The sequence below is a fragment of the Passer domesticus genome, chromosome 11 (genome assembly GCF_036417665.1).
Source record: "Passer domesticus isolate bPasDom1 chromosome 11, bPasDom1.hap1, whole genome shotgun sequence".
NCBI lineage: Eukaryota > Metazoa > Chordata > Aves > Passeriformes > Passeridae > Passer > Passer domesticus.
The window spans coordinates 3,808,809-3,833,482 of record NC_087484.1 but is presented as its reverse complement, the minus strand read 5'-3'; the positions used below and the strand labels follow the sequence as shown (position 1 = coordinate 3,833,482).

General features: G+C 45.8%; 1 protein-coding gene across 4 annotated transcripts in view; it reads left to right on the top strand.

Moving 5' to 3' along the window:
• Positions 1 to 13,672: 13,672 nt before the first annotated feature.
• The window catches only part of MECOM (MDS1 and EVI1 complex locus), a 309,823-nt gene continuing 298,821 nt past the window's right edge, over positions 13,673 to 24,674 (top strand). For 3 of the 4 annotated variants that reach the window (XM_064385195.1, XM_064385193.1, XM_064385194.1), the window contains exon 1: positions 13,673 to 13,814. In XM_064385195.1, the coding sequence (XP_064241265.1) occupies positions 13,757 to 13,814 (58 nt within the window). In that variant the 5' untranslated portion in view covers positions 13,673 to 13,756. The remainder of the gene's footprint in view (positions 13,815 to 24,674) is intronic. The other variant, XM_064385196.1, reaches the window with a different exon arrangement.

The window sequence follows — 24,674 nt, the reverse complement described above, 5'->3', positions numbered from 1 at the left end:
AAGTTCAGTGGCGAGCGCTGGAAGTTGCTGCTGCCGGCGGGGGCTGGCTGGGGGGGTCGGGGAGGGGGTGCGGGAGGCCCCGGGCCCTATAGTGGGCGCTGTGCGCCAGCGCCGGGGGCCGCGGGGCGCCGAGGGGCAGCGGCGGCGGCGGCTCCGCGGGGGAGGCGGCCAGCACGGGCGCAGGTGGCCGCTGCGGAGCTACCGGGCATCCCCCGGGCCCCGCCGCGCTCGCCCCAGGGTTCGTGCCCCACAGCGGCGCCCGTGGGGCGGGCGGGGCCGCTGCGGGGGCCGGGATCGGCCGGGGGACGGCGGGCAGCGCCTCCCGGCCCGCTGGAGTCACCCGCGAAAAGTTGATGTAAATGTTGTAATTTCAGGCGGTTTTCCAGCACTTTTTTATACAGTTTGGCCGCCCGAAGGTCTGTGTTCCGCGAGGCGAGGGCTCGGCCGTCCACACGCAAAGCCCGACTTACTTAATTATTTGTCTTACGCTCACCCCATCTGTTTCTCCTTTATGATAGGGATCTCTGCTTTTAACTGCTGCAGTGTGGGGGCTCCTTTTTTCTCTTTTTCTTTTTTTAAAAAATTTTAAATTATTTTTATTTTTTAAATGAATTTTGAATGGGTTCAACAACAAAACTTCGCCAGCTCTCGCGTCCTATTTTAAAAACAACTGATGTCTTTATTTTCTCTGACACATCTGGGGAAGTTTCATTTGATACCCATGGCGATGGCAACTCACATTCCCGAGTGGAAAAAAAAAATGGGCAGGAGGAAAAAAAAAAAGTCAGATGAAATGTTGCATAAGTTGCGTGACGTATAAAGCAGATGCTTATTTACTCTTTATTTGTGAAGGGGGAAAAAATAGAGAAGCGTGGAAAAGGGGAAGTGAAAGATGTCTCTGGATGATCATCAGCTTTTCTCTGAACCTGAACAACAGCAGCAACCTGCGTTTGATTAGGTGATCTCAAAGTGGATAGTCCAGCGCCCTCAATTTGAAAACAAATACATTTTTAAATCTCAAGGTTGCCATCCGTGCTTTGGAGCTAATTACGGGGGGAAAAATCTCCCATCCCCGACAAAATCCGTCAGGTTTCCTCGCCTGTCCCTCGCTTTGCTCGCTGCGCAGCGATGCAGGGCTCCTGCTGCTGCTCCTGCTCCGGCTCCAGCTCCGCGGGCGAGATCCGATCGACTGCAAACTTTGCAGCAGCAGCAGCAGCAGCACTTTCCCCTCCTAGACAGATGTGTTGCATTAAATAATCCTTCGGTTACAATCGGCTCATAAAGGAAATCATATTTAAAAAGCCGGGATTTATTTCTTTTTTCGTGTTCCGAAAAGCTGCTTCTTTCCCCCCCGAAGAGCGTCTCAGTTTCATGGCAAGTGGAAGGAGGGCTGGAGGCGACCTCTTCAATTTAGTCGTTAGAGAGAAAAAGGTTTTAGCTTTTCGGTGCCTTCTGTCTGAGTTAGGAATAGGAAAATACTTTGCAGCCTTCACCCTTTTACGTGGAAAAAGATACAGATCGGGATAAAGCGCATTTCTTGTATTATTTCACTTTTATTGCTTTATGCGTGAAACAAAAAAATCGCCCCGATTGCGTGACTGTCGCAAATACTCAGGCAAGCTTTTCCCTCCTAATTAAGGGAGAATACCTGAAGGGTATTTTCTTGACCTCAGTGTAAAATTGCCAAAAAATAATCTTGAGGCTTTGCCCCCACCTCTTAAAAAAATAGAAAAAAAAAAGAAAAATAATTCAGAAGAAACAAAAAGAGCCACGCGGGGAATAGCCAGTGAATTTTTTAAATGTCCAGCTGTAAAAATAAGGGAAAGCACACGCGGAGGTCGGTCTGCCCGCCGCGCTCCGGGGCGGCGGGCGGTGAGCAGCGGGCCCGGGGAGCCGCGCTGCACCTGCGCGGGCACCGCGCTCCGCGGGGCTCCGCACGGGCCCCGGGCCCCGGGCAAGCTGCTTTTCCACTCGGGTGGGTCCGTGCCCGCCTGGGGAAACCGTATCCCCGAATAACCCCCGCCCCAGCGCGGGCCCGCAGCCGGCCCGGGGCAGCCCCGCCACCCAGTAGCCTCATAAAGAGACAGAAGGTGATCAGATTAGGGAACACACGTGAATAGGGAGGCACTTGTTACTTTTACACTTTATCGCCACTTTTTTACAGGCAATTTAGTGCAGTCAAGGTAGATCCAGATCCCTCTAACCATCTGAGATAGTAAAATAGCACTTTCCTAAGTTTCAGCAGGTTTTCCTGCGCCTGTAATTTGCCTCAGTCTAGTACTTAAAAGCCTTGATTGAAAAACAGAGCCGGCAAGTTTATTTGCCTGTTTAAGGCTGTCCGGGAATTTGTTTTCGAGCGGGGAGATGTTCGCCGTGTCCCGGCTGCCGGGCCTCTCGGCGAGGCTGTTTATTCGCCATCGCTTTGCCATCGCCCCCGGGCGCCTGCACGGCCGCGGGCACCGGCTGTCCCTCTGTCCCTCTGTCCCTCTGTCCTTCCGCCCGGCCCGGCCCCGCCGCCGCTCGGCACCGCCCCGGCACCGGGCTCGGCTCGGCTCGGCTCGGCTCGGTTCGGCCCGGCCCGGCGCGGCGCTGTCCCCGGGCGGCTCCTGCGCGGGCACGGGGGCTGCGGGGACGGGCCAGACAATCCCATTATATGCCGGGCATATTTTCACCAGGCGCTTCATTAACCCTTTTCAGGGCGGAGAGCGCGCGTGTGGCTTTTCGCTCCCTCTTTCTGCCCTTCCTTCATTCCTTCTCTCCTCCTCTGTTCTCTCTTACTTTCTTTTCTTTTCTTTTCTTTTCTTTTCTTTTCTTTTCTTTTCTTTTCTTTTCTTTTCTTTTCTTTTCTTTTCTTTTCTTTTCTTTTCTTTTCTTTTCTTTTCTTTTCTTTTCTTTTCTTTTCTTTTCTTTCTTTTCTTTTCTTTTTTCTTTCCCTTTTCTTTTCTTTTCCTTTTCCTTTTCTTTTTTTTTTCTTTTCTTTTTCTCCTCCTCCATTTTTTCCCCTCCTTCCCTTTTTTCCCCCCCTCGCCACTCTCTATCCTTCCCTCTCACTCAGAACCATCAGCCACCCCCGAATTTGGGACAGCTTTGCCGGCGGGCTGAGCCCTGCGGTGCCTCCCGGCTGCTCCCGGGCCACCCCGGGCCGGCCGCGGGGCTGGGCAGGGAAAGGACACAAAGGAAAAGGACGGTCCGAAAGGCGAGCCCGCTATTAATACAGCCCTGCTTGTAAATGAAAAATGTAACCCTTGTTAATTAACGCTGTTTACATGGGGTACAAGAAACTTAAGAAATGTTTCTACAAAGGGGAAGGAACTGTTTACAAAACTCTTTCAAAAGTGTGACATATTGCTGCAGTTCCAGCACTAAAAAGCCAAACACACTTACACGCCTTTGAAGTTGGCTGGCTGAGGCAACATTATTTGACTGGGATTCAGATATTGCTTGTGGGTATAACTAATGGCTTTTACCTAGTTAGTGGGCTGGGAGGGGCGAGGGCCTGGGCGCCGTGGCCATTGGGTCCCTCTGGAGAGCTGGGGCTGGCTCCCCGCCAGCTCTGTACAATGTCAACATTGAATATTTGAATTCCCAGACTCTATTTAACAACTTTCTAAATAAATAAACTCATTGTGTGTCTGTGTTTAAAATTATTTCACCTCTTTCATGAAAGCTACAGCATCTTATTACACCGGCCTCTCGGGCTGCTTTTCCCCCTTTTCTTTCCAAACAAACACAAACGGAGCTGAGCACTTTTGGGCTTTTTTTTGTTTTTCACTGTCTCCTATCTCTCCCCTTCTCACTTTCTGTCTGTCTTCTCACAAAGCACGACTGGCAGCTGCTCAGACATCCCACCACGTCCTCAGTGGGACAGCTCTGTGCACCCTGTTATCTAATCATAACTAAAACCAAAGCCAGGTTCACCAAGTCGGTTAAATATTAATCATTTCTAAAAGGAGGCCCAAGTGAGTGCCATTGCTGCAGCAGTGCCCTGAACATACTCAATCATTTTGGCTGCCCTACCCTAGGCGGGCTCCAGGGACAGCTTTCATTGTTGTTTGCCATAAATGGCTATTAGTGTTCATATTCACCTATTCACCTACTTATTTAAGTGCACGTAAGTGTGGATGTGGCTGTGCTTATGGAGATGTGTGCATACATGTGTGCTCAGGACATACTTTTCTGCTTATGCCACGAAGATATATTTATTTACGTGCATAATAGCTATGTCTGTGTGTGCACATACAGAGAACAGCAGGTAAATCCATTTGATATTTGTAATTGCAATTAATATATGTACAGTGTGTAGTTTGGAAAGAGATTGTGGTATGCACAAGCTGCTGGGGTGCTTGTAATTCTGACACAAATATCTGTACATCCACAAAGGCTCTGAAACGTTCTGGATGCATGTAGGGAACACAGTCCTGATACGCAGGAGCCTGGGTGTTGCTCCCTGGGATGCTTCCCCAACACACTAATTGTGTGCTTCCGTGGCAGGAATATCCATTGTAAAATATTTATTGCCTTCCCATGGAAGTAAAGGTGGCTGGGCAGAGAAGGTATTTCTGCCTGTCCTGGGGAGTGCAGCTCCCTGATAAAGCTGAGTTGCTGCAGAAGAAATTGGAATGAATTTTCTGCCAGGACAGGTATGTAGTGGAAGAAAGAAAGTGTTGGTGGTTGCTCCCACCCCAGGTGGATGAGGAAAGGGCAGTGGGGAAGCAGATGGAGTTTTATAAATCTCAGCTAATGAAACCTTGTCCACAGAAATTGCCTTGCTTTGCAGTAAACCACTTTTTAAACAAATGTACTTTAGCTTTGGAAGGGCTTGTTCAGACACTTAGGTTTTCAACCAAGAATTCATAATATTTGTTTATTTAAAATTTAACTAGGTTTGCTGTCATTTTTGGAGCAAGTTGGTGTTCTTTTGCTGTAATTTAATACAATCAGTTTTACATCATTTCAGTTTAGTTAGGCAAGAAGTGGCTTATGAAGAGCAGAAAGAGGTTTAATCCCACATGGTTTTCAAACTAGCAGATGCGAGTGTCATGTTGTTCAGTAGACAGAGCTAGAACTGGACAAATGCAGATTGGAAATGAGGTTTATATTTTAAGTAGTGAAGGTATTTAACTAGTAAAACTATTTATTGAGAGATGGGTGGGTTTCAACATCAGTGGAATTCCTTTGTCTTAATTAAGGTTGGCTGTTTTTCTAAAAAGATATGAGCTAATCCAAACAGGAATTAATTTAGGGAATTCCTGCAGCCTGTGTTACACAGGGGTAGCAGACCAGACCACTCTTCCTGGTTTTATAATCTATGCACCCAGTTAAGGCACTGCAGTCTCATATGGAGACATAAGCTCAAGGCTGGGATCACAGGAATGCACTTAAAAACGAGATGGTCATTAAAAAACCCAGGTTCAGCTCCAGCAACGCAGAACCAACATCTGGCACAAAGTGTTTTCCATCCTCAGCACTGCTTACCTGGATCACAGGCACCCTCACAAGTGCCCAGCTCTGAGGGCAAAGGCAATGATGGGTTTTCCAAAGATGGGAAGGAGGAGCAGGGTGCAGGAGCTGAGGTTTGGGTACAGGGAGCAGGGTCTGGGGTCGGTGGTTTGATCACTGCTCTGTGATGGGTTTCCAGTGGGCTCCTGCCACGTTCCTGTGCAACAGGTTACTGCTGCTCTCAGCACCCAGACAAGATCAGAGATCATGGCATAGACCAGTAAGCATCAGGAGGCACCTCCAGGACCCCCTTGCTGCAGGATCTGCTGTCAGAGAAGCAGCAAGGTGGGGAAGGGGATGGAGAAGCTAAGGAGAAGTGGGCGTTGTTGTCCCCCAAAGAGACAACTGTCTCTTTGCACTGCCATTTTAAATAAGAAAATAAAAATCCTCAGGGTGTAAAGAAACCCTGTCTGATCACTCATTGACTTTCTGTTCCCTCCCTTTTGTTTGCATTTCCAGGCTATGCCGAGGCATTGCCTTCTCCAGTGCTGCTGGAAGAAAGGGCAGCCACGGATACGTGTGGGAGGAGGGAAGCTAGCCTGCAATGAATATTGTATTTGGTGCTAAATATGTAACAAAGAGAAAGAAATGTGAGTTAATCCAGCAATAAGAGTTGGGAAGTGAAATACAATTCGTTTTATTTCAGGGTTTAGTGCTGTGGTCTGTTTCAGTGAAGCATTATCTTTTAGACTGGGATATACACAGCGACGTAACCCCCACTACCTTGAGGGAATGTCAGAGTTTGATCTCCGAATAAAGGAAATTCAGAGTTAAGGCTGAAATGTACCACATGGCCTCCGAGTCCCAGGAACAACAGGAGGCAAGGAAGTAGCTAAAGCTATGGGCTGCACTTTAAAATGAGTCCAGCAACTACCAAGCCGCCAGCGCTCGCTGCAGATCCACGGCACGGCTTGAGCTGGGATTTGTATTGGCTAGAGACAGATCTGGGATGACCTTGAGTCTTTTTGGAAATCTTGGCTGATCTGTGATGAGCATGAGAGTTTTATGGTGGAAGGATTACAGTTCTGGGCTTAATTTATGCAACAGAAGCACTCTTGTGTCCTTTGACACCGATAGCTTTTGTTTAGAAAATCTTATATTGGAGCGAAATTTTGGTTCAGAGAAGAAATATACCCAAGTTACAGCTTTCTTTCTTTTCTGAAGAATTGCTTTTATGTCTGAATGGGTGCACTACATTTTAGCCCTGTTTAAACTCCAAACTAAATTTAAATTGCCTGTAAAATAATCCACAGAATGGAAACTGCCACACAATCGTAGCCCTTGCTCCCTGACCCAAACCCATATTCCATTGCAAGGCAGTGCGCTGCTCTGTTCCGTGATTACAGTAAGTTAGAAACCAGAAGAGCAAGACTTCTATGAATAGGTTATTTTTGGCAATTGCATCACCAATTATGTATAAAATTTCAAAAAATATGGGTTCTGCCAGTTTGATCTCTGAGAAGGATACAGAAAATGAAAGCTTTGAGACTGCTGTAACATCATACTATTTTGTCTATTAGATATCATTAGATTACCAGAATACTGAGACCTTCATATCAACCAGCCTAACAAAAATTTCCCAGGTGGTTTAAATTAAAAAATTAGCCATAAATATATTTTGTATAATGTAATTTATTATGGATGTTTATTGTGTGCAGTGGGAAAATGTTTGGTTTCAGATGATCTTACCGTATAACATGTGCCTTACTGAAACTGTTTATACTGAGGCAGCCTGGAAAAGCCCCAGTTTAATTCTGAGACCGGCCGGGCTACATGCTCTGAAAGCCACAGGAAGGCAGAGCCCTGCCCCTGGAAAGCCAAAGGGGCAACAGCATCTTGTGTGGGACATGTGCAACATAAGACTCGGCAGTGGGGAAAGAGCTGAGTGGCAGAGAAAGCTGAAGGATGGCTCAGGGCAGTGCTGTTTCATAGGGAAAATGGGATAAAAATGATACCAGCTTGCAGCAGGTCCTGTTGGATGGGAGGCTCACTGGTGTCCTTTTCTCCCACATCCCACATTTATCAGCCCTCCTTTTGTTTTAGCTGGATGTGGTGAGCAGGGCTCTGGGCTGATGCCCACCCATGACTCCTGGTTTGCCCTTCTGCAGCACAGAGTGGGATTAAGCTGGCCTTAGGGACCCAGGGGTTCCAGTGGTGGACACATCCACCCTCTGCTGGGATGCTGCAGCAGGGAGCTGATGGCTTCAGGAAAAAGATCTCCCTCCTCCTTTCCCGCTCTTTTGCACAAAGTCCACATGCTGGCAAGGGTGAAATCATTCCTCAGTTAAAAAAAAAAACAAACCCTCAAAAACTTCCTCCCCTGCCCCAAGCTCCTTCACACATGCATTAACACCAAACTGGCAAAGCCAATGGAAAAGGATTTTGCGTTTTGGCAGCAGAGCTGGCCCAGAGCTCACTGTGGGCCTTCTCCCAAACCCACTGGAGCTGAAGGAGCTTGTACCGACTTCAGCGGGCCTTGGGCTGGGTCTGGCTGGGAGAAATCTTCCCTTCATCCTTGGGGGAGGGGGTTATCAACAGCTTTTGCTCTGCGGTGAGCCCCAACATGTGATGCTGTAACAGATACCTGGATTTACATCAGCCTAAGTGAATTAGGTTGGCCCTATAATCTGGCCTCATTTAAGAGTCATTTTAGCCATTAGGATGAAATATGAACGCTGCTGATGGGGGGACTGTGGTGACTCTGAATCCTTGTTTCCCACCGTGCCCCATCTCTCCCATGGCTTGAGGACCTCTGAGGGCTGTGGTGGTCACTTGGGGGGTGTGGGGGGGGTCCAGCACCCCTGGCTTGCACTGCAGGGCTCTCCAGATAGCCTGAATTTGTACCTCCTGAACAAACAGCTCTGCTGCTGGAGGTACCTGCTTCCTCCAGTAAGTGCTCCATTTATTGCCTCCCGATTTCACCTCAGACAAACAGAAGGTGTGCGAGAGACAAGCACCGACTGCTGGAAAAAAATCACCCCAAACATGTCTAAAGCACAGCTTGAGCCACTGCTGGTGCCTATATTTTTGATTTAAAAACCATTTAACATTTCCAGCGTTTGACAGAAATGATTCACCTTCCCCTCTTGAAAACTCTTTGCCATTTGAACTTACCGTGGCAGGTTTTATTCACTTGCACCTTGGTGAGGAATTAAGCAATGCTTTTGGTGAGTTTTAATCTTTACCCTTCTCTTTGTGGCTCTGTATAAAGGAAAAAAAAAAGGAAATATGTTGTTTGAAATAATTTTGAAGTGATGTTCTATTTTACTTTTTTAGGCTCTTGATGTATTTTTGGCTACAGGGACTGGCATGGAGCATTGGTCTAAGAATATACAACACTGAAAAGCAAAGTGATATCAGCTGTATCTGAACTAACTGCACTGCTTTATAGTTTTGTTGTTTCATTGTTACTGTGCCATGATAATGATGATTTACAGCAATAATGAGGACTACTTAATTGTAAAATATAAACAGCACGAGATACTCATCCTGATTCTTTCAGTTCATATAGAAAGCAATATTTCAGTAGTCACTGGCTGCCTGTGAAAATGCTGTTAAGCAGCTATGCTCTGCCTGAATAATTACTGTCCAGGAGTTTGTGCTTCCTAATAAAGCCAAGGTAACTGAGAAATTAAGAAATGATGCACTAGGTCATTCCAGATGATGCAGATCAGGGAGATCGGAGTGAACAAACCTGTGCAGTGTCTTTAATGTCAGTGACCAGCCTCAGAATGAGAGAAAAGGTGAATTATCTGTACTAGCAATGCCCTGAGTGAGAGCTGAGCTGAGACTGAGCCAGAAGGGGTGGTGCAGAGTCAGACCCAGGACGGGATGCAGCAAACCTTCCCAGCTGGGGCTTCCACCCTGCACCAAGCTGAAGGATCAGTCATGGGCCAAACACAGCAGATTTATTTCCAACCTGACACTATTATTTATTATAACTTGAATTAAAACAGCAACCACAGAATGCAGCCAGCCTGTTGTGCTGAGCTCTGTGCAAACACGGGCAGCCCGCACGGAGCTTAGGCCCTGAGAAATGCAGATCAAACCTGGGGCCTGCTGCCCTACACATGCAATTACAGCATCACTGGAGGCAGTAATAAAATCCTGAGGAGAAATGGATGCTTTAAGGAAAATCCACGGAGTCAGGACTCCATGGCTTGCACACGGGTGGACGTGCTTCAGCTTTAATCCCATCAGCCCTCTCCCCCTACCAGCAAATGGCCCCCCTGGCTCTGTTTTAGCTGACCCTATTATTTTTGGCCGTGTCCATAATCTTGGGTGATCAAGCTGCATTAAGCTATGAGTATCCTTGCAGCATCACCTGCTTGCTTTTAAAGAAAACAGCTCTGAGCTTCGCAGGGAAGGAAGAAGGCAACGCCGGCAGGTAATCCAGCCCTATAAAATCCCTGGGTTGTGGTTCCAGCCCTCCTTCCACGCGGGCGCTGCCAGAGGGACCTGAGCGCTGTGGCTGGCAAGAGCCAGCAACCAAAAAGTCCCTCAAGCCTATAAGGTTTATTAAGGTTCTTTTTAAGTCCCTGCCAATAAAAAGGGTCCACACAACCTCTGAGTGAGGCTCCATAAGCTCAGTTTTATGTTCGGATAATTTGGAGCCAAACTGTCACGGAGTTCACATAGCGAAATACCCCATGGAGCATCGCAAACTGCGAAGAAAATATATCGAGGAAAGGGAGGACTGATAATTTTATGGTTTTCCTTGAAGTTAAGCAGTAAAATGGGCTGTATTTAGCAATTTCCGGACTTCTGATTGCAATTTTGTTACCAGCGTAACGGTTTTCGATATAATGTTTTGTAAATAGGGAGAAATGTTAGAAGCCAAGGTCCTGCAGTGCTTGGATCTGCTGTGGGAAGCAGTGCCACACACTCCAGGTTCCCAAAATGGATCAGATCTGGACTGACTTTTGGATGAGACCACTGGGCAGGGCACGGCAACAGCACTCAGCTCTGCTGTGGAAGGCTGGAGGTTGAGCCCACTGTGGCTGGGTAGCCCCTGGAAGGGATAGTCCTTAAAAAAACCACAGGATTAACTTGACCCAGGTCCAGGGATGAGCAACGTACACTTATTTTTGGAGGGTGAAGCATTTCTAGTTTGAAATACATTTAAGAGCTCTGTTTTTCACAGGTGAGGTGATCATCACAATCTCCAGGCTCATTTTCTAAACCAGGCTATTAAAATCACTTGTCCCTCAGCCTTTTGGCTATGTGTAAACCTAGGTCCAGAATTCACAAGATAAACCTCCACTATGTTTGCTCCTCACACAATAACTATTTTACGCTTGGCATGGCTCATCTTTTAAAAATCTATTTTACAATGTAATAATTCACACCCACTTCTCTTTGGGAAGTCATTTATAGAAGGGAAATTAAACATGGCTCGGCTCTGGAGGGAGCACTGCTGATACATGCAACAGCTCAAAATGTTGAGGGAAGTGGTTCTGGATATGGGAGAAGATGCCATCTTGACCTTGGCAGTTTGTTTATTAGACACTAAATCACAGACATTTCTTCTTCCAGTTCTAACTGGTCTGAGGACTCAGATATAACCTTAAAAACCCTTTCTGGGGTTTTAAACAGAGTTTAGACTTCATCATTGCTCAGTGTTATTTATGCAGCTTGAATGAAACAAGGGAATGCAGAGACCACCATGGGAAAGAAAAAAGGTGAAGAAACTAGAGAAAAAAAACAGGAATATTCATTCCAATAACTATATTTCATTTTCATATGTTGTACTTCCTGGTGCCACAGAGTAGAGAGAATAAGAAAATATTTGATGTCTTTTTACCCACTTTTTTAATACACCTTGTACATACGACAGCCAGTTGGTTATCGAAATCATCCTGCCAGTGTTCCTAGAAAGAAGGGCTGTGTCTCCCTGCCAGCAGCAAAGGAAGCACTGGAAATAAGGTGGAGGTGACCAGAGAGTAGGCAGGGAGGGAGGGGGCAAGAGGACTGGGAAATGGGACGTGTCTGATGGATTGCTGTCAGACCCCTGAGCAGAAGGAGCCAAATGAATGGGCTCTGCTGGCACCTTTCTGCACAGGAATAATTTGGGACATCTGTTTTAAAAGATGATTGGTGCTTTTCATACACTAAATAGGCCCTGAATATGCTGTTCTCCTGCTTTCCTCTCCTTCCCCAGTTATATACAAATATATAAAAATATATTTATACAGGATCTCAGCAAGCTAACATGGCTAAATCACCCCTGTGCACCTTGACCTCCTGCTTAGCCTCCCGTTTCAGAGCCTCAGTGTAAATTAAGGTGCTGGGCTTACTCTTCATGTCCACATATTCCCTGTGTGCTCCTGCTGCAGAAATAGCTGTGCTCCATGGGTTGGTGAGGATCCAGCTGAAGCCTGCGAGGGCTGGAGGGAGCAGTGTTGCTTTAGGCTCCCTGCCTGAGGAGTGACATATCAGAAGTAATAAGTCTGAGCCTGAGCTGATGTCTAACAGCATCGGAGAGCGGGCTGGAAGGCTGAACTCCTGCAAAAATGAAAGCAAGGAATTTAACAGCAGTAAAAAAGAGGTTAAGGAAAGAACAAAAAAGGAAAGGAAATAAAAGTGATATGAATGGCTAGAAAAACAGCTATGTCCAAATATTAACCTCTACTGCTGTATTTTGACACTGGGCTGAGTTAATAGAAGTACATGGCTAATACACATTAAGCTGGAAGAAGGTACTTAATTTCAGAAAGTATCTGGATCAACTTAACGTGAAAATGTATTAGCAGAAGATATTTTATGTATGTCCAAATCTGCCAATAGCTTGAAGACATATTCTGCAGGAGGCTAGCACGAGAAAATGTGGTTTACTGGTGGGGTTTTCAGCCAAACTCTCTCATTCTTGAGGCTTCTTTTCCCTTTTTTCTCATGATACCTTTTCCTCGACCATCAGAGGAGCAGGAGCAGACAAACCTTTCCCCAGCCTGTACCTTCTGTCAGCTGCAGGAGCCTCACAGACAGCACTGGCTTGAAGGGTTTTTTTTCCTCTCAGAATGTTACAGCAGCAGCCCCAGAGCACAGGAGCCAAACTGGTGTAAAACTGGTGTGGGAGCAGAGCCCACTTTGGCAGAGGATGGACTCAGTGCTGGCTGTTCCTCCTGGGATCCATCCAGAGGTGGAGAAAGCAGATACAGGGCAGTCTTCACTCTGTCAAGGTCTTTAGTGTATAATGCTTAGAAGTGGAAAATAGTTTCAATTCTTTAAAATAAGGATTTTTCTCTTCTTTCTTCTCTTCAATTCTCTTCCAAAGAATTGAAAATAGTTTCAGTTCTTTAAAATAAGGATTTTTTTTTCTTCTTTTGTACTTTGGTGTGTCCTTGGGGTTTGCATTCTTCCATAGGTATCATTTATTTCACAGCAAAGAATCGTGGTGAGACAGCCTGGACTTTAATTTCTGGGAATATCTTTATAGGCTTGTTTTTGTGGCTATATAACAACATTATGTTATCTATCCATCTCTCATTCCACTTCCTGATATACAGAATTATCAGGACTACCCATCAGTCACTCTTGTGTTTTCTAGCCCTCGGTGCTGTGTCAGTTTTTAGGATATTTTTCCAGTATTACAGCTACACCGATCTTGGTGATTATTAAAAAATTATATAATATCTTTAAAAACTCTGCTGAGATGTGGAACACCATCTGAGAAAAAGTAAATTTTAGACTGGAGTCATATAATTTCTGGTTTCCTGAATGTTTGAGTGAAGAAAGGCAGTTAAATAAGGTAAAATTTTCTTCAAGGAAAAAAAAAAAAGCAAAAAGCAATATAGAAGAGCAGGAGGTCTGCTTTTACAATTTTGTACTAACAACTGGGACTGTGCCCCATCTGATGTTGTCCTCTACAGCATTTCAAGTGCCCAGGCTGTCCAGCTGATTTCTTTCTGTGATTGCAACAGGATTTCTCAGGTTTTCAGATGCTCATGTGGTGTTTTTATGCACCTGATGTGTCAGATGTCCTGAGAGGGGAAGGGACATAGGGGTGGTGGGAGATACAGGGGTGAAGATCACTCAGTACAAAGAGAAAAGAAAGATTTTAAGGGTGATTGTGCATCCTGAGCTTCGCCTCCACACAGCTGTGCAGGGACTTGCTCAGCTGCCCAACATCACGGTGAAATTTGCTCCTCTATTTTACACTTGTTTGTAAGGTAATTAAGGAGCAGAAAGGTCAGCTCTGTGCTGGGCAGAAGATGGGGCTCTCTCTTCCAAGTGTTTTGCTGTTTGTCCTGTAGGATACATGGGATGTGTTTTGCACCCTGCCCTGGATGAAGCTCTGTGCAGAGCCATGATCTCAGGTACTGCTCATGTGGTGGTGGGTCTGGGCCAGGGCTGATTTTGGGTTTTGGCAAAATGTCCTGCTGCTTTTTACTGTCTGCAGCAAAAATTTGGAGTGTTTCCATCTCCTGGCTATAAGCACATGCTATAACAGGAGTCTCAAGGTGTCACCCCAGACCTGGTGTCAAAATGTTATTTCTCCTGTAATTCGGGCAGAGGCTACAAAAAATTGTTTGATGTTTCCTTGAGAAATAACTGCTTTTTTTTTTCCTTGCAAAGTTTTCACTTGTTTAGTATTGTTTCTACTGGTGCTGTTTTTTTTTTTTCTCAGTATTGGCTACAAAATCCCAAAGCAATGGGAGGAAGAGGTTTTTTTTCCTCCCCTGTGTGCTTTTTCAGATCATGTTGGAGATTAGCTCAGGGGAATGACAAACCACTCTGTTCCCAGCACAGTCTCCCTGTCCATAGCTAAAACATTATGGGAACTGGTGTTGGATGCCACATCTAGTTTCACTTTGTGTTGCAGTATTTAATGCCTGTGCTTTTGCCGTTTCTTTTTTCAGCGCCGTGATTCTGCCATGTTATCTGTACTTTCCTTGATGTATAGAAACTCTTATCAAAAAGGGAAAAATTAATTAATTTCTGGCTGCAGGTTTGGGTGACCATTGTGCAGCAGCAGAATCCAGTGTGTTTCTCAGTTTCCTGCTGCCCTGGTCAGCTGTGTGTGAGAAGGGAGAAGGTTTTAAGGATGTTCAGGGCCTGCCGTTCTCTTGAACACTCGCAGTGTGCTGTGAGAGCTTTGCCTGTTGCATTTGCAGCGGTGGAGGTGATTGAATAACACCACCTCACTCTGGTTTTGGTTAACAAGCAAGAAATGGTGTGCTAATCCTACAAGGGTGTCTGATAAAACCAGAAGAGCTGTCCCACAGGGGCTTTGCTGACCACAGCAAGGGTGAGGGTTGTGCTGGAGGCTGTTGCTGATAAGGAACATCCTCTGGAGAGGGCAGGAATGGCTGAAAGCTCTCTCCAGCTTCTTGTGCTGGGCTAGGGGGGATTTCCCATGTTGGTGCTGGTGTTTCCCACATTTATGGGAACCACAGGCTTCCCAAAGCCAGCAGACACCTCTGCTCCGAGCAATACCAGCAGCAGGAACCTGCTGCTCCGTGCAGAGCGTGCTAGAGCTGCAGAGTGGGGGGCGAAAACTTCTGTTCCTGATGCTTTGGAGACTTCTTTTTTTTTCCCATGTAGAAAGGGACTTACATGTCTGATGCCCCAGGTGAAAAATCCAGCCATGTTAGAGGCTGGTGTGTGCACGTGGGTGAAAATGTGTCAGTGTGTGCTCTAGCACCTCTTAGCTGGCTTATCAGAGGATTAGGGTCAGTGTGTGGGGGTTCAGTGGCACCCACATTGTGGCTGTCCTGTGAAGTCTGTGAAAAACCTGTAAATTAACTTCTGACCAGACTGAGGCATCATTCACCGTTTAAAAATTGTAAATCTGCGTTTATCCAACGTTAACAGACGTAACATAAATGAGTTCCTGTGCTGTCTGCTGGTCCACTAATGGCACTTGTTTGTAAGTGCTTTATGTTAACAGCTATTTGATGGTGCCCATTAGTTTTTCCTAGGTTAATGTTATATAATAAAGTGAATGCTGGCCAAAAGCAATAGTAATACGATAAACAAAAAATCCAAATGCTGGGTGAGAAATGTAATGGAGCGAGGGCAGAACTCTGGTGGGAGTTTGGTTTAATCTAAAGGTTAAAAAATGTTATAATTTGGGTTTAAGTAAATTGGCTCTTTACTCCCAGAGGTCTTGCTCTTGTACTTCTTGTGCCTCCAAAGCTCCCACTAATGCCGATGGGAGTCTTGGGCGCACAAGAAAAGCGGGTTCAGGTACTAAAGTTACAGATTGGCTTGGACCAAAACCCCTAATCCAAATACCTCCGGCTTTTGAAAGCATTTGCCAATTGGATTTGAATCTGGACACAAACATTGTGGCTTGAGCTCATCTGAGCTCACTTACATCTGTGTAAATCTGTAGTATGGCCCTGATCCAGCAAAGCACGTAAATATGTGCTTAATTTGACTTCAAGGGGACTATTGTGCGCTTAAAGCTGAGCATGTGTTTAAGTGCTTTGCTGGACTCAAGTCCAAATACAGGGGAGTCAATGAAATGACACCAAATAGTGCAGTGTAAGTGAGATCTGAAATGAACCAAAATGTTTGCGTTTCTACCTGGAAATGAACACCCTGTTCACATCCTACGTATGCTGCGTGCACTTTGTATTTTCATCCATCTGCACATAATGTATTCTTTACAGTAACCTGTCCATTCAGTACAGTAAAAAAAGAAATATACTTTGAATTTTCCTGCTCTATTACTCATATTTCATGAAATGTGCTCTTATGCCAAGTGTCTGTTTATATATATTTATACATGTTGTTTCTTTATTGATATTGGCAAGATACAAGAAGAAAAGAAATATTTTACAGTTAAAAACTTGTAAACAGTTTTATCCCTCATTTAAAACCTTTTTTTAAAGAGTTTACCTGATGTGGTCAAATTACTTTAACTTGTTTTTGGTTTTGCCAGTCTGACCAATATGAAAAGTATTTGTTAAACATACAAGTTTGTTTTTAGCTGAAAATACACATTTTAAACATGCTTGCAATTAACTGGCACATGAACATGCCCTTACACTCAACTACCAAATGCCACTTTTGTACTTTAAATCCCACTTTTAGTGATTGCCACGCTACATAAAGCTGTCAATGAATATTTTCACATGAATACATTAATGCTGTTAAAAGATCATGGATTGCTTGTCAGCTGCTGCAGCTCACTGCAAAGAGAACACAAAAGGGTTAATTGAGCTCAGCCCTGCAAAGGTGGCAGAGGCATAGACTAGAACTGGGAATTAAACCCAAAACAAATACAACAAGATATAGCCCTTGTGCCTCGGTATGACAACCACAATGCAGACATAAAGAAGTGTAAGCTGCAAATGTCTGTAGGTTATTAATGAGGTAATAGAAGCAAAATTAGGTATCAGCAGGGTTTGGCTCTGTTTGAATAAAACTGAGATCTTTTATCTCAGAATATGCTAGGAAAGACTCATAAGCTGTGATTTGGTGGTCTAGGCTGTGCCCTTCTTGGTTGTGGGAGTTGACTCATGCCATTTAAACTCACCAATGTTTTCCACTCAGGGCAAACAGATGTGGGATCAGATACAGAGAACGGCTGGCGGGGAAAAGGTTTGCATGGCAGTTTATGGGGAAAAATGCTTTTGTGTGCTTACTTCTGAATCAGAAGGATATTTTGCACTTCAGCTTTGTGTGTCTGGAGAGAGGATACCACTTTCTTGCAAAGCCAGTGTGGGGAAAGCACATAATGGCAGTGCTAAAACACCTCTGTGTCCAGCTGACCTCTGTCCAGGCTGAGGCTGGTTCTCTGCTGCTTTCAGCAGCTTCCCTTGGGATTTACTTCAGCCTGATTGACAGCAAAGTATGGCCACAGATTCCTGATCAAGTCTTGGTGTTTGTGCCCAGTAGGAGTAAACTTTTCTCCAAAATAATGGCAAAACACTCCTTTCCTGAGTCGTGGGGAAGCTGACAGGCAGAGCTGCAGCTGATGCATTGTGTGGAGTGATCTGCTCTGCCCCGATCCCCTCTCAGCCCCACTGTCTCTGAAGTAAGTGGCAAAACTCCCATTAACTTTAATGATGCAGAATCGACCCTAAATGGATAAGGTTTGTCTTTAAGAAAAATCACTGGGGGATTCAATTACATCATAAATGTATTCAGTGGTTGTGAAGTGATTCTGGTGTACGTACAGCCAAACCCTGAATTCCTTCTCAAGTAAGTGTCTGGGTGAGGATTGATTACAAATCCCGCTCTAAGTTACACCCGTGCGACTCCCCCGGAGCTGATGGCATTCCTCCCTGTTTCCCTTGCATGGACAGTGCAGAGGCTGAGCTGCACAGAGCCTGACACATCCTGCTTCTGCTCCCCTTGGACGGGGGCTGGGAGGGATGGAGCCTGTCCCTATGGATCTGCAACACTCCTCGTGACCTGGAGCGGCACCTGCGGGGTGGTGGAGGCTGCACCAAGGGCGGTTTTGGCCCCTCAGCCTTTGAAGAGCTCTGGCATGATGTAATCCCAGCCCTGTAAGCTGCTGTGGGACCCTGGGGTTGAGAGATGCCCTATAAATCTCCGTGGCTGGGTTTTGTTACCTGCCCGCTCTGTTACATGACTAATGACTTCAGGTAAAGAATGGGCAGTGGAGAAACAGGTAATTAACAAAAACATCCTTCTGTGTTTTCTGCTCAGCTTCCGTGACTGGTGTTTTCAAAAGCTGGGCAGATATGATTTGTAGCCTCCCTCTTTCCCCACAGCAGAGGCAGGGCTGGTTTGAAACCTGGCAATCCCTGAATGCTTCCCCACTTTCCTGCTCTTGCTTTTGATGCAGACAGGGCTGGTTTGCCAGAGAGTTGCTGGTATCCGCCTTGAAGTGACGTTTTTGTGCTGCAGTTAAGTTCTTGGGGTTTTTTAATTTTATATATATATATATATTTTTTTTTTCTGGAGCGTGGGTTGCTTTGAGAGTGGCCTGGTGCAAGTGCATTAGCAAAGTGAGCCTGCTGTAAAATATTGCTGCATCCAGCTGCCCTGTCAATAGGTCAAGCTATTTGTCCGATCCAGACAGGGTGTCTAGTTCTCCTGGCAGCATCCCTTGCTTTGGCATGGGAAAACCTGTTTTGTTTAGCACTAGGGAAACAATATGTATAAATAGTAGTGCTTGAACCTAAACACTCCTGTTGTCTTTATGCACGGGGTGCTGTTACTGGTTACTTTATGATAGATTTCTTTTTCCCCCCTCCCTTCCGAAGGACTCGAGTCCCAGCCTGCAGAATAGCTGCTGTTGAGTGGAAGCATTCCTGCTGTTTTCCCCTCAATTCAGAGGAAGCAATGCACTTGTTGTGTTACCTTGGTGAATCGAAAGTGGTTTTCACTTCCCTTAATTAAGCCTGCTTTGGTGCTGGCCCCTCCAAGATGGAGAGTGCAGCGCACTCAGGAGCGCTGCCGCTGATTTGAATTCCTAAATTCCTCTCCTTGCAAACTTCAAAGGCAAGTATATTGCTCTAAGAGGCACCAATTATGTAAACCCTGGGCTATTCAGTATGTTCCATAATTATTTATTTTCAGCGAAAGAGGTTTTAACCCAAACTAGACAGAAAACTGGCATTTCTCCAGTTATTAGATTCTATTGAAAAAGGTATTAAACAATGGACAGGGTAACATGGTAGATTAGTGTCCCTTCATCTTCCTGACCTGGGCATGTGTCAGAGCTGTACTGAGCTGACCAAAATTACTTTGATTTGATGGCCATTAAAGGTCAGGAGCAGAATGGGATCAGACGCCTTGGTTGAGGCTGAAGTACACAACATTATATATTGATAGTAATTAAGTTGTTTCATTTAATAAGCACCATCAGATTTAAAGGCATTGTTACAGTATCGGGGCACTGAGAAGGAGAGAGGCAGCCAGGATATGGGCTGGGGGAGAGAGGGAGAGAGAAAGGGTTCTGGAATGAGTGAAATGTGTCCCTAGAGTAATTTTTTATTTTATAAACTGAATGCAAACCTGATGGAGAACTATGGAAATGAGCAGTCATGCTGGATACATACACACACTCTCTCAATATTCCTATACTGTGGGTAATGAAAAGTGCCTTCAGGGATGGGGTGGCCTTACCATTCATCAGTGCCATAGCCTTAAGTGGGTAATAACTAAGAGCTCCCATATCTAGTGTGTATATAAATTCTAGCTCCTCAGTATATTTGCTTCAGACTGTATTTAATTTATACAATTCCTTAGCTTTAAAGCTGTCAATTGATAACATTCAATCTGTGAGCCTGACTGATAAAAGGGAAGGGAAGAAGTACTCTCTAGTGACTAGAGCAGGGGAAGGGTGTGGGGGCCAAAGATGCAAGTGGTGCTTCTTCTAGGCTTTGCTCCAAGGCCAAATGACATCCCCTGCCCTCCCTACCCAGTTATTTTTTCTTTAACCCCCCTGGGACAAAAGCTGGTCCTTCTGCTTGGCAGGTGTTGGTTTGTATCTACAGCAGGCAGCCACCTGCCATGAGGGTGGAGGTGTCTCTCTTACCTCCAACAGTGGTGAGAATCTGCCTCTGACCCTTGTGAGTTTGGGAGATGCTGTCAGTGGTGGCTCTGCTGCCACCCATATTCCAGAGATGCCTGCAGGGTTAATCACTGTGTTTGGGAGGGCTGGTGACAGAGCCAACTGGCTTTTGCAAGGAGCAAGGTAGTAGAGAAGCCTGCAGCACAGCAAAATAAAAGGAGGCTGATAATTGAGGGCTCAGCAGGAATTAACTGTCCTATGGATGCACAGGTAGATGTTGAACCTCTGCTCATGCAAGAGCTGGCTCTGCCCTGGGACACAGAGGGATGGGGGATGTGAGTCTCCATGACTGAGTGCTGTGTCAGTCACTTAAACAGTATAAACAGGGCCAGGCTCTCACACTACAATAAATTTGGAAAGTTGAAGGGAAAATGGCCAGGCAGTTTGGAATTCAGCTTGTGAACCAAATATTGCACGTTTTACACTGCACGAGACAAACTGTTACTAACAGGACGCTTTGTTCTTGACCCATATTTCAAGTGCCCCTGTGTCAGGAAGGGACTGGTCCAGAGCTTGGCTCAGTTTCCCTTCATTGTAAGATGTACTGGTTCCTCCTGACCCCAAGCTGCTGCTGGGCTGCAAAGGCTTCCCAGCACCTGTCTGTCCCACAGGTGGCCTTCCTTGTGGCACAGTGGCAACTCCTGCATGGGTGGCTGTGGACACTGAGACTCACAGAACTGAAACTCTGCAGACACTGCTGATTCCCTCTGGCCATCTTGGTGCTGGTCCTGGTGTGAGGCACGCAGGGTTTTGCATCCCAGTTTGGGCTCCCTGGTCTGGAGGCAGTGACATCACGTGGTGCTGCAGGGTGGTTTGGCCAAAGCATTGGCCAGAGATGTCCATTGGGATCCACCACAGGGGGAGTGCAGCAGAGCAGGTCCTGGTCAGGCAGATCTTGAGGAGAGCTGGTGTCTGTTTCTCCGATATAGGGTTACACATCTTGCTGATAGAGGGGCAAGGAGGTTAACCTGGCTTTCAGGGTAATTTCTTCCACTATATGGGACTTTGAGAAATGTCATGTCTTGCATGTAGAAGCTTTTTAAAAGTAATTTAATATATTGATTGCAAAGGAGCAATAATGAGAGTGGACTGGTTGGGCACTTTGTAGATGAGGCGTGCAGAGATTTCTTGTTTTGAAAGAGTTGTGCTGGTGTGGACTTTCTGTGTGAGAGGAAATCCCAGTTCCCATGGTGGTCAGTCAGTTCACTGAAGACTGTCTATGCAACCTGGCTTCCAGGATTCACCTGAAATTCCACATAGTGCCTTGAAATGCAGTTTGATAAGATTCTCTTTAATTCTGAGCTGCTCCACTAGAAGCCACTCGATGCTCAGGCTCTAGTGCTGTAATTTCAATTAAAGGAAGAGGAATAAACTACTAGTAGTGCCTGCAGGAGCAGGACGAATATTCTTACGACTGTGTAGGATGGCGTTTTATAAGTTCAGCTGTAGTTTTAAAAGGCTGGAACTTTGATATTACTGCTGATGGGCGCCATGGAGCACAGCTCCCACAAAGTTTGCTGGCTTCAGGCAGCCAAGAGTGGAAATGATTGCGTGAACTGGGAGGCACCGGATCCGGCCGAGAGCAGCGTGGGACGGGCAGGAAGCGTGGCGTGGGGCAGGCAGCCAGGAGGAGGATGTGAGGAGGAGTGGGCACCACCACGTTCCTGGAAAGCTGGTCGTGAGGAAGCACTCCTGGCTGTGGGTGGACACGGGTGTGGAGGCAGGGTGTTTGTTTCAAGATGCACATCTAAGCAGAAATGTCCTGGCCGCACTGGATTTGGGTTTGCTTTGGGCTCAGATTCACGAATTAAATTGGTTTTTGGCTTAGCAATGGCCCATCCACGCTCCTCACTGTGTTTCTTTGTGAAATGGAGAAGTTGGCTCTTGTGTCCACTGCCTACTTCTACAAAACTCTTATTGCTCCCTGCATCCGTGACCCAGCCTCTCCAACAGTTCATTTTTCAGTCAGGACTGAGCATGTTATTTGAGCAAAATAACTTCACTAGAAGAAGGTTCCAACACAATCAGTAAAAAATCATTGGGTAGAGAGAAATAAACTTGAAACAGGCATCATAATTAACCTGCTGTGGAGGAGAGCAAAACAATTTAGCAAAGTTTGAACATGTGGCAAAAGGAGTTCTCAGCTGGCACCTGCCTGGCCCAAACTCTTTGGATGGGAGAAAAATCTGCTAAAAAATTACTCGAAATGGCCCAAATTGCACTTCAGAGCTTGTGATTGCCCAAGATAGGAAACAAAAAGAGACAACATTTGCCAAAGAAAGGCTGCAAGGTCTTGGAGAGCCACGATGGAAATAAACCTGCTGAAAGCTAAACAAAACCACGTATCCCCCGTACAAAAGAAGGAAGGAAGGTGATCACCGCTAAACTGGTGCGCTCTGTGGAACCCCTCTCCCCTTCTAAGAATACCCTTTCAGTATATGGGTCAGGAAGCTTCAGCCTGGATGCCTGGCAAAAAACAAAGCGATTGTTCGGTGGTATGTTAATGTAGCAGGTGCAGTTTTATTTAAACAAGAGGTGGCTATTGTTTTCTGGAAGTGTGGTGATTTACAGGCTCATAGCTTATCCTGGAGGATCAGGGTGTTAAGTCATGTGCGTGTATGTGTGTTTTAGCTCAGGGTGGCCCTTCTCCCGTGTCTGCATCCCTGAGCCAGGAGGAGCTTAAAGGGAACGGCGCTGGTAAAGTCAGGGATGAAAAGCCAGCAGAGACTGGGGTGGAATAGGTAAATTACTGAATGTGGGGACCTGGATTTGGAATGAGAGGTGTGGGCTCCAGCACATCTGATGATCTGGGAGGCTTGTGTAGCACCCCAGCTGATCTCAGTGGGATTTGTGTGAGGATTTGTGAAAATAACCTGGCCTTGTAAACACTGCTTTGCCTAGCAAACCATAGGAGAGAACAGGAATTAACAAATATCTTATTCCTGGCAATTATTTAAATGTTTTACCTCTATGGCTGAGGACAGAATAATTAAAAATGCAGTATCCGATCTGGCATCTCACCTCTTCCTGTCCTTATTGATTTTGCTTTTGCCAAGCTTCGTCCCCAGAGCATACAGAGAACAGGAGAAGCCCCTTGTCCCATAGCAGAGACACTGAGCTAGGTAGGTTGGAGACCTGCAGCAGGAAAGCCCAGCTGGTTTTCCTTCCATGGGGCTTGAGCACCATGGCAAGAGGCTATGCTGATCCTTGTTGTTGGCATGGTTCTATACATTTAATCTGATTTGTGAGCTCTGATAGGTCAAAAGGCTGATGTGAAGCCTATCTTTGATGGCAATGTGTTTGGGAGGTTTTATTTGGGGATTTTTGGCAGAGGGAGTGAGATAACCCCAGTGCTCTGGGATGGTGGGGGACCAGTCCTGCTTAACTCCACAGCAGGGTTTTCATCTCAGCTGTACCTTGTATAAATCTGACTGTCTCTGTGCAGGTATGGATGCAGCCAAGCTCTTCTGCACTGCTGGTTCTTTATGTCTGTTTGTTTTCCCTCTTCTGCCTTGAGAGCATCTTTCCAGAATGGCTAGGTTGTTGTCTGTTCTGTTCTTAGCCCAAAAATTTTAGAGACCGGACAAAATGGTGTGTTCCAGCCTGAAAAAACTGCTGTATTACTCTAACCAGAGAAGGAGGGCTTTTTTGTTTTTTTTTTTCCCCTCTTAGTTAGAAGAGAAGATCTGGGATTGATTTTTAAATTTTACTCCATATAACTTCATTGGCTACATACAGTTGTACCAAAGTGGAAGTATTTTGGAGAAACACTTAAATGAAGCCAAAAATTGTGGTTGATCCACTTACACCAATTATCTTTGTGGCTATTGATGCTCTGGAGCAAAAATCATCTTGTTTGTCCTTCCTTAGTTAGATAACACCAGACTTGCCCAGCAGTAGGATCTGCCCTGAGCAAGCCATGGCCAAACCCTTGGGAAAATCCTGGCCAGGTTGTCAGGGGGCTATTTTGGGATGCTTTGGAGGTCAGGTGGGATCTCAGCTCCATGTCCTTTGCCTGTTGGGCTGAGCCCCTGCACCTCCCTCCCTGCCCTATTCCTCACTTGGCTCGGACCCAGAGACTTTGAAACGGCAGCTGGGTGCTGCACTTTCACTTGTGGTGATTAATATTGCTCTAATATTTGTCTGATGTAGCTCCCACCGCCGGGCAGGGCAGTGCCCTGTTGAGCTGCTCATTGTACGAGCTGCAGTAAATGACTGTCCCTTCCTCCGGGAGATCACGGGCTAAAATTAATTGTGATTTTGACATGCAGGGTACTTGCTGGCTAAGGGCTGTTGTTATTATTTTTAATTTTTTTTTTCCCATAGAAACAGAACATTTTATTACTTTTGCTGAAGAAATCCACGTTATCAGTTTCCTTTCATGCAACAAAACACCCTCCCAATCTTTAATAAACATTAAACGCTTGAAGCTCGTTCTGTGCTTTGCATGTAGAAAACACTGCAGAAATGCCAAGTATCCTTATTATTTTTCCTCATGGAGCTTCCAATTCACTGAATTCACCAAGCCAAGATAACACCATCTCGGAGGGCCAGTGCTGAGACAAATTTACAGTCTGGGAGCTTATATCTTTCCAGGCAATTGTCTTCAAACAGACAGTGAATTTCTGCATGTTGGAGTCTCCGAGCTGGAGTTTCTTCTGAGAAATGGCCGAGTCTG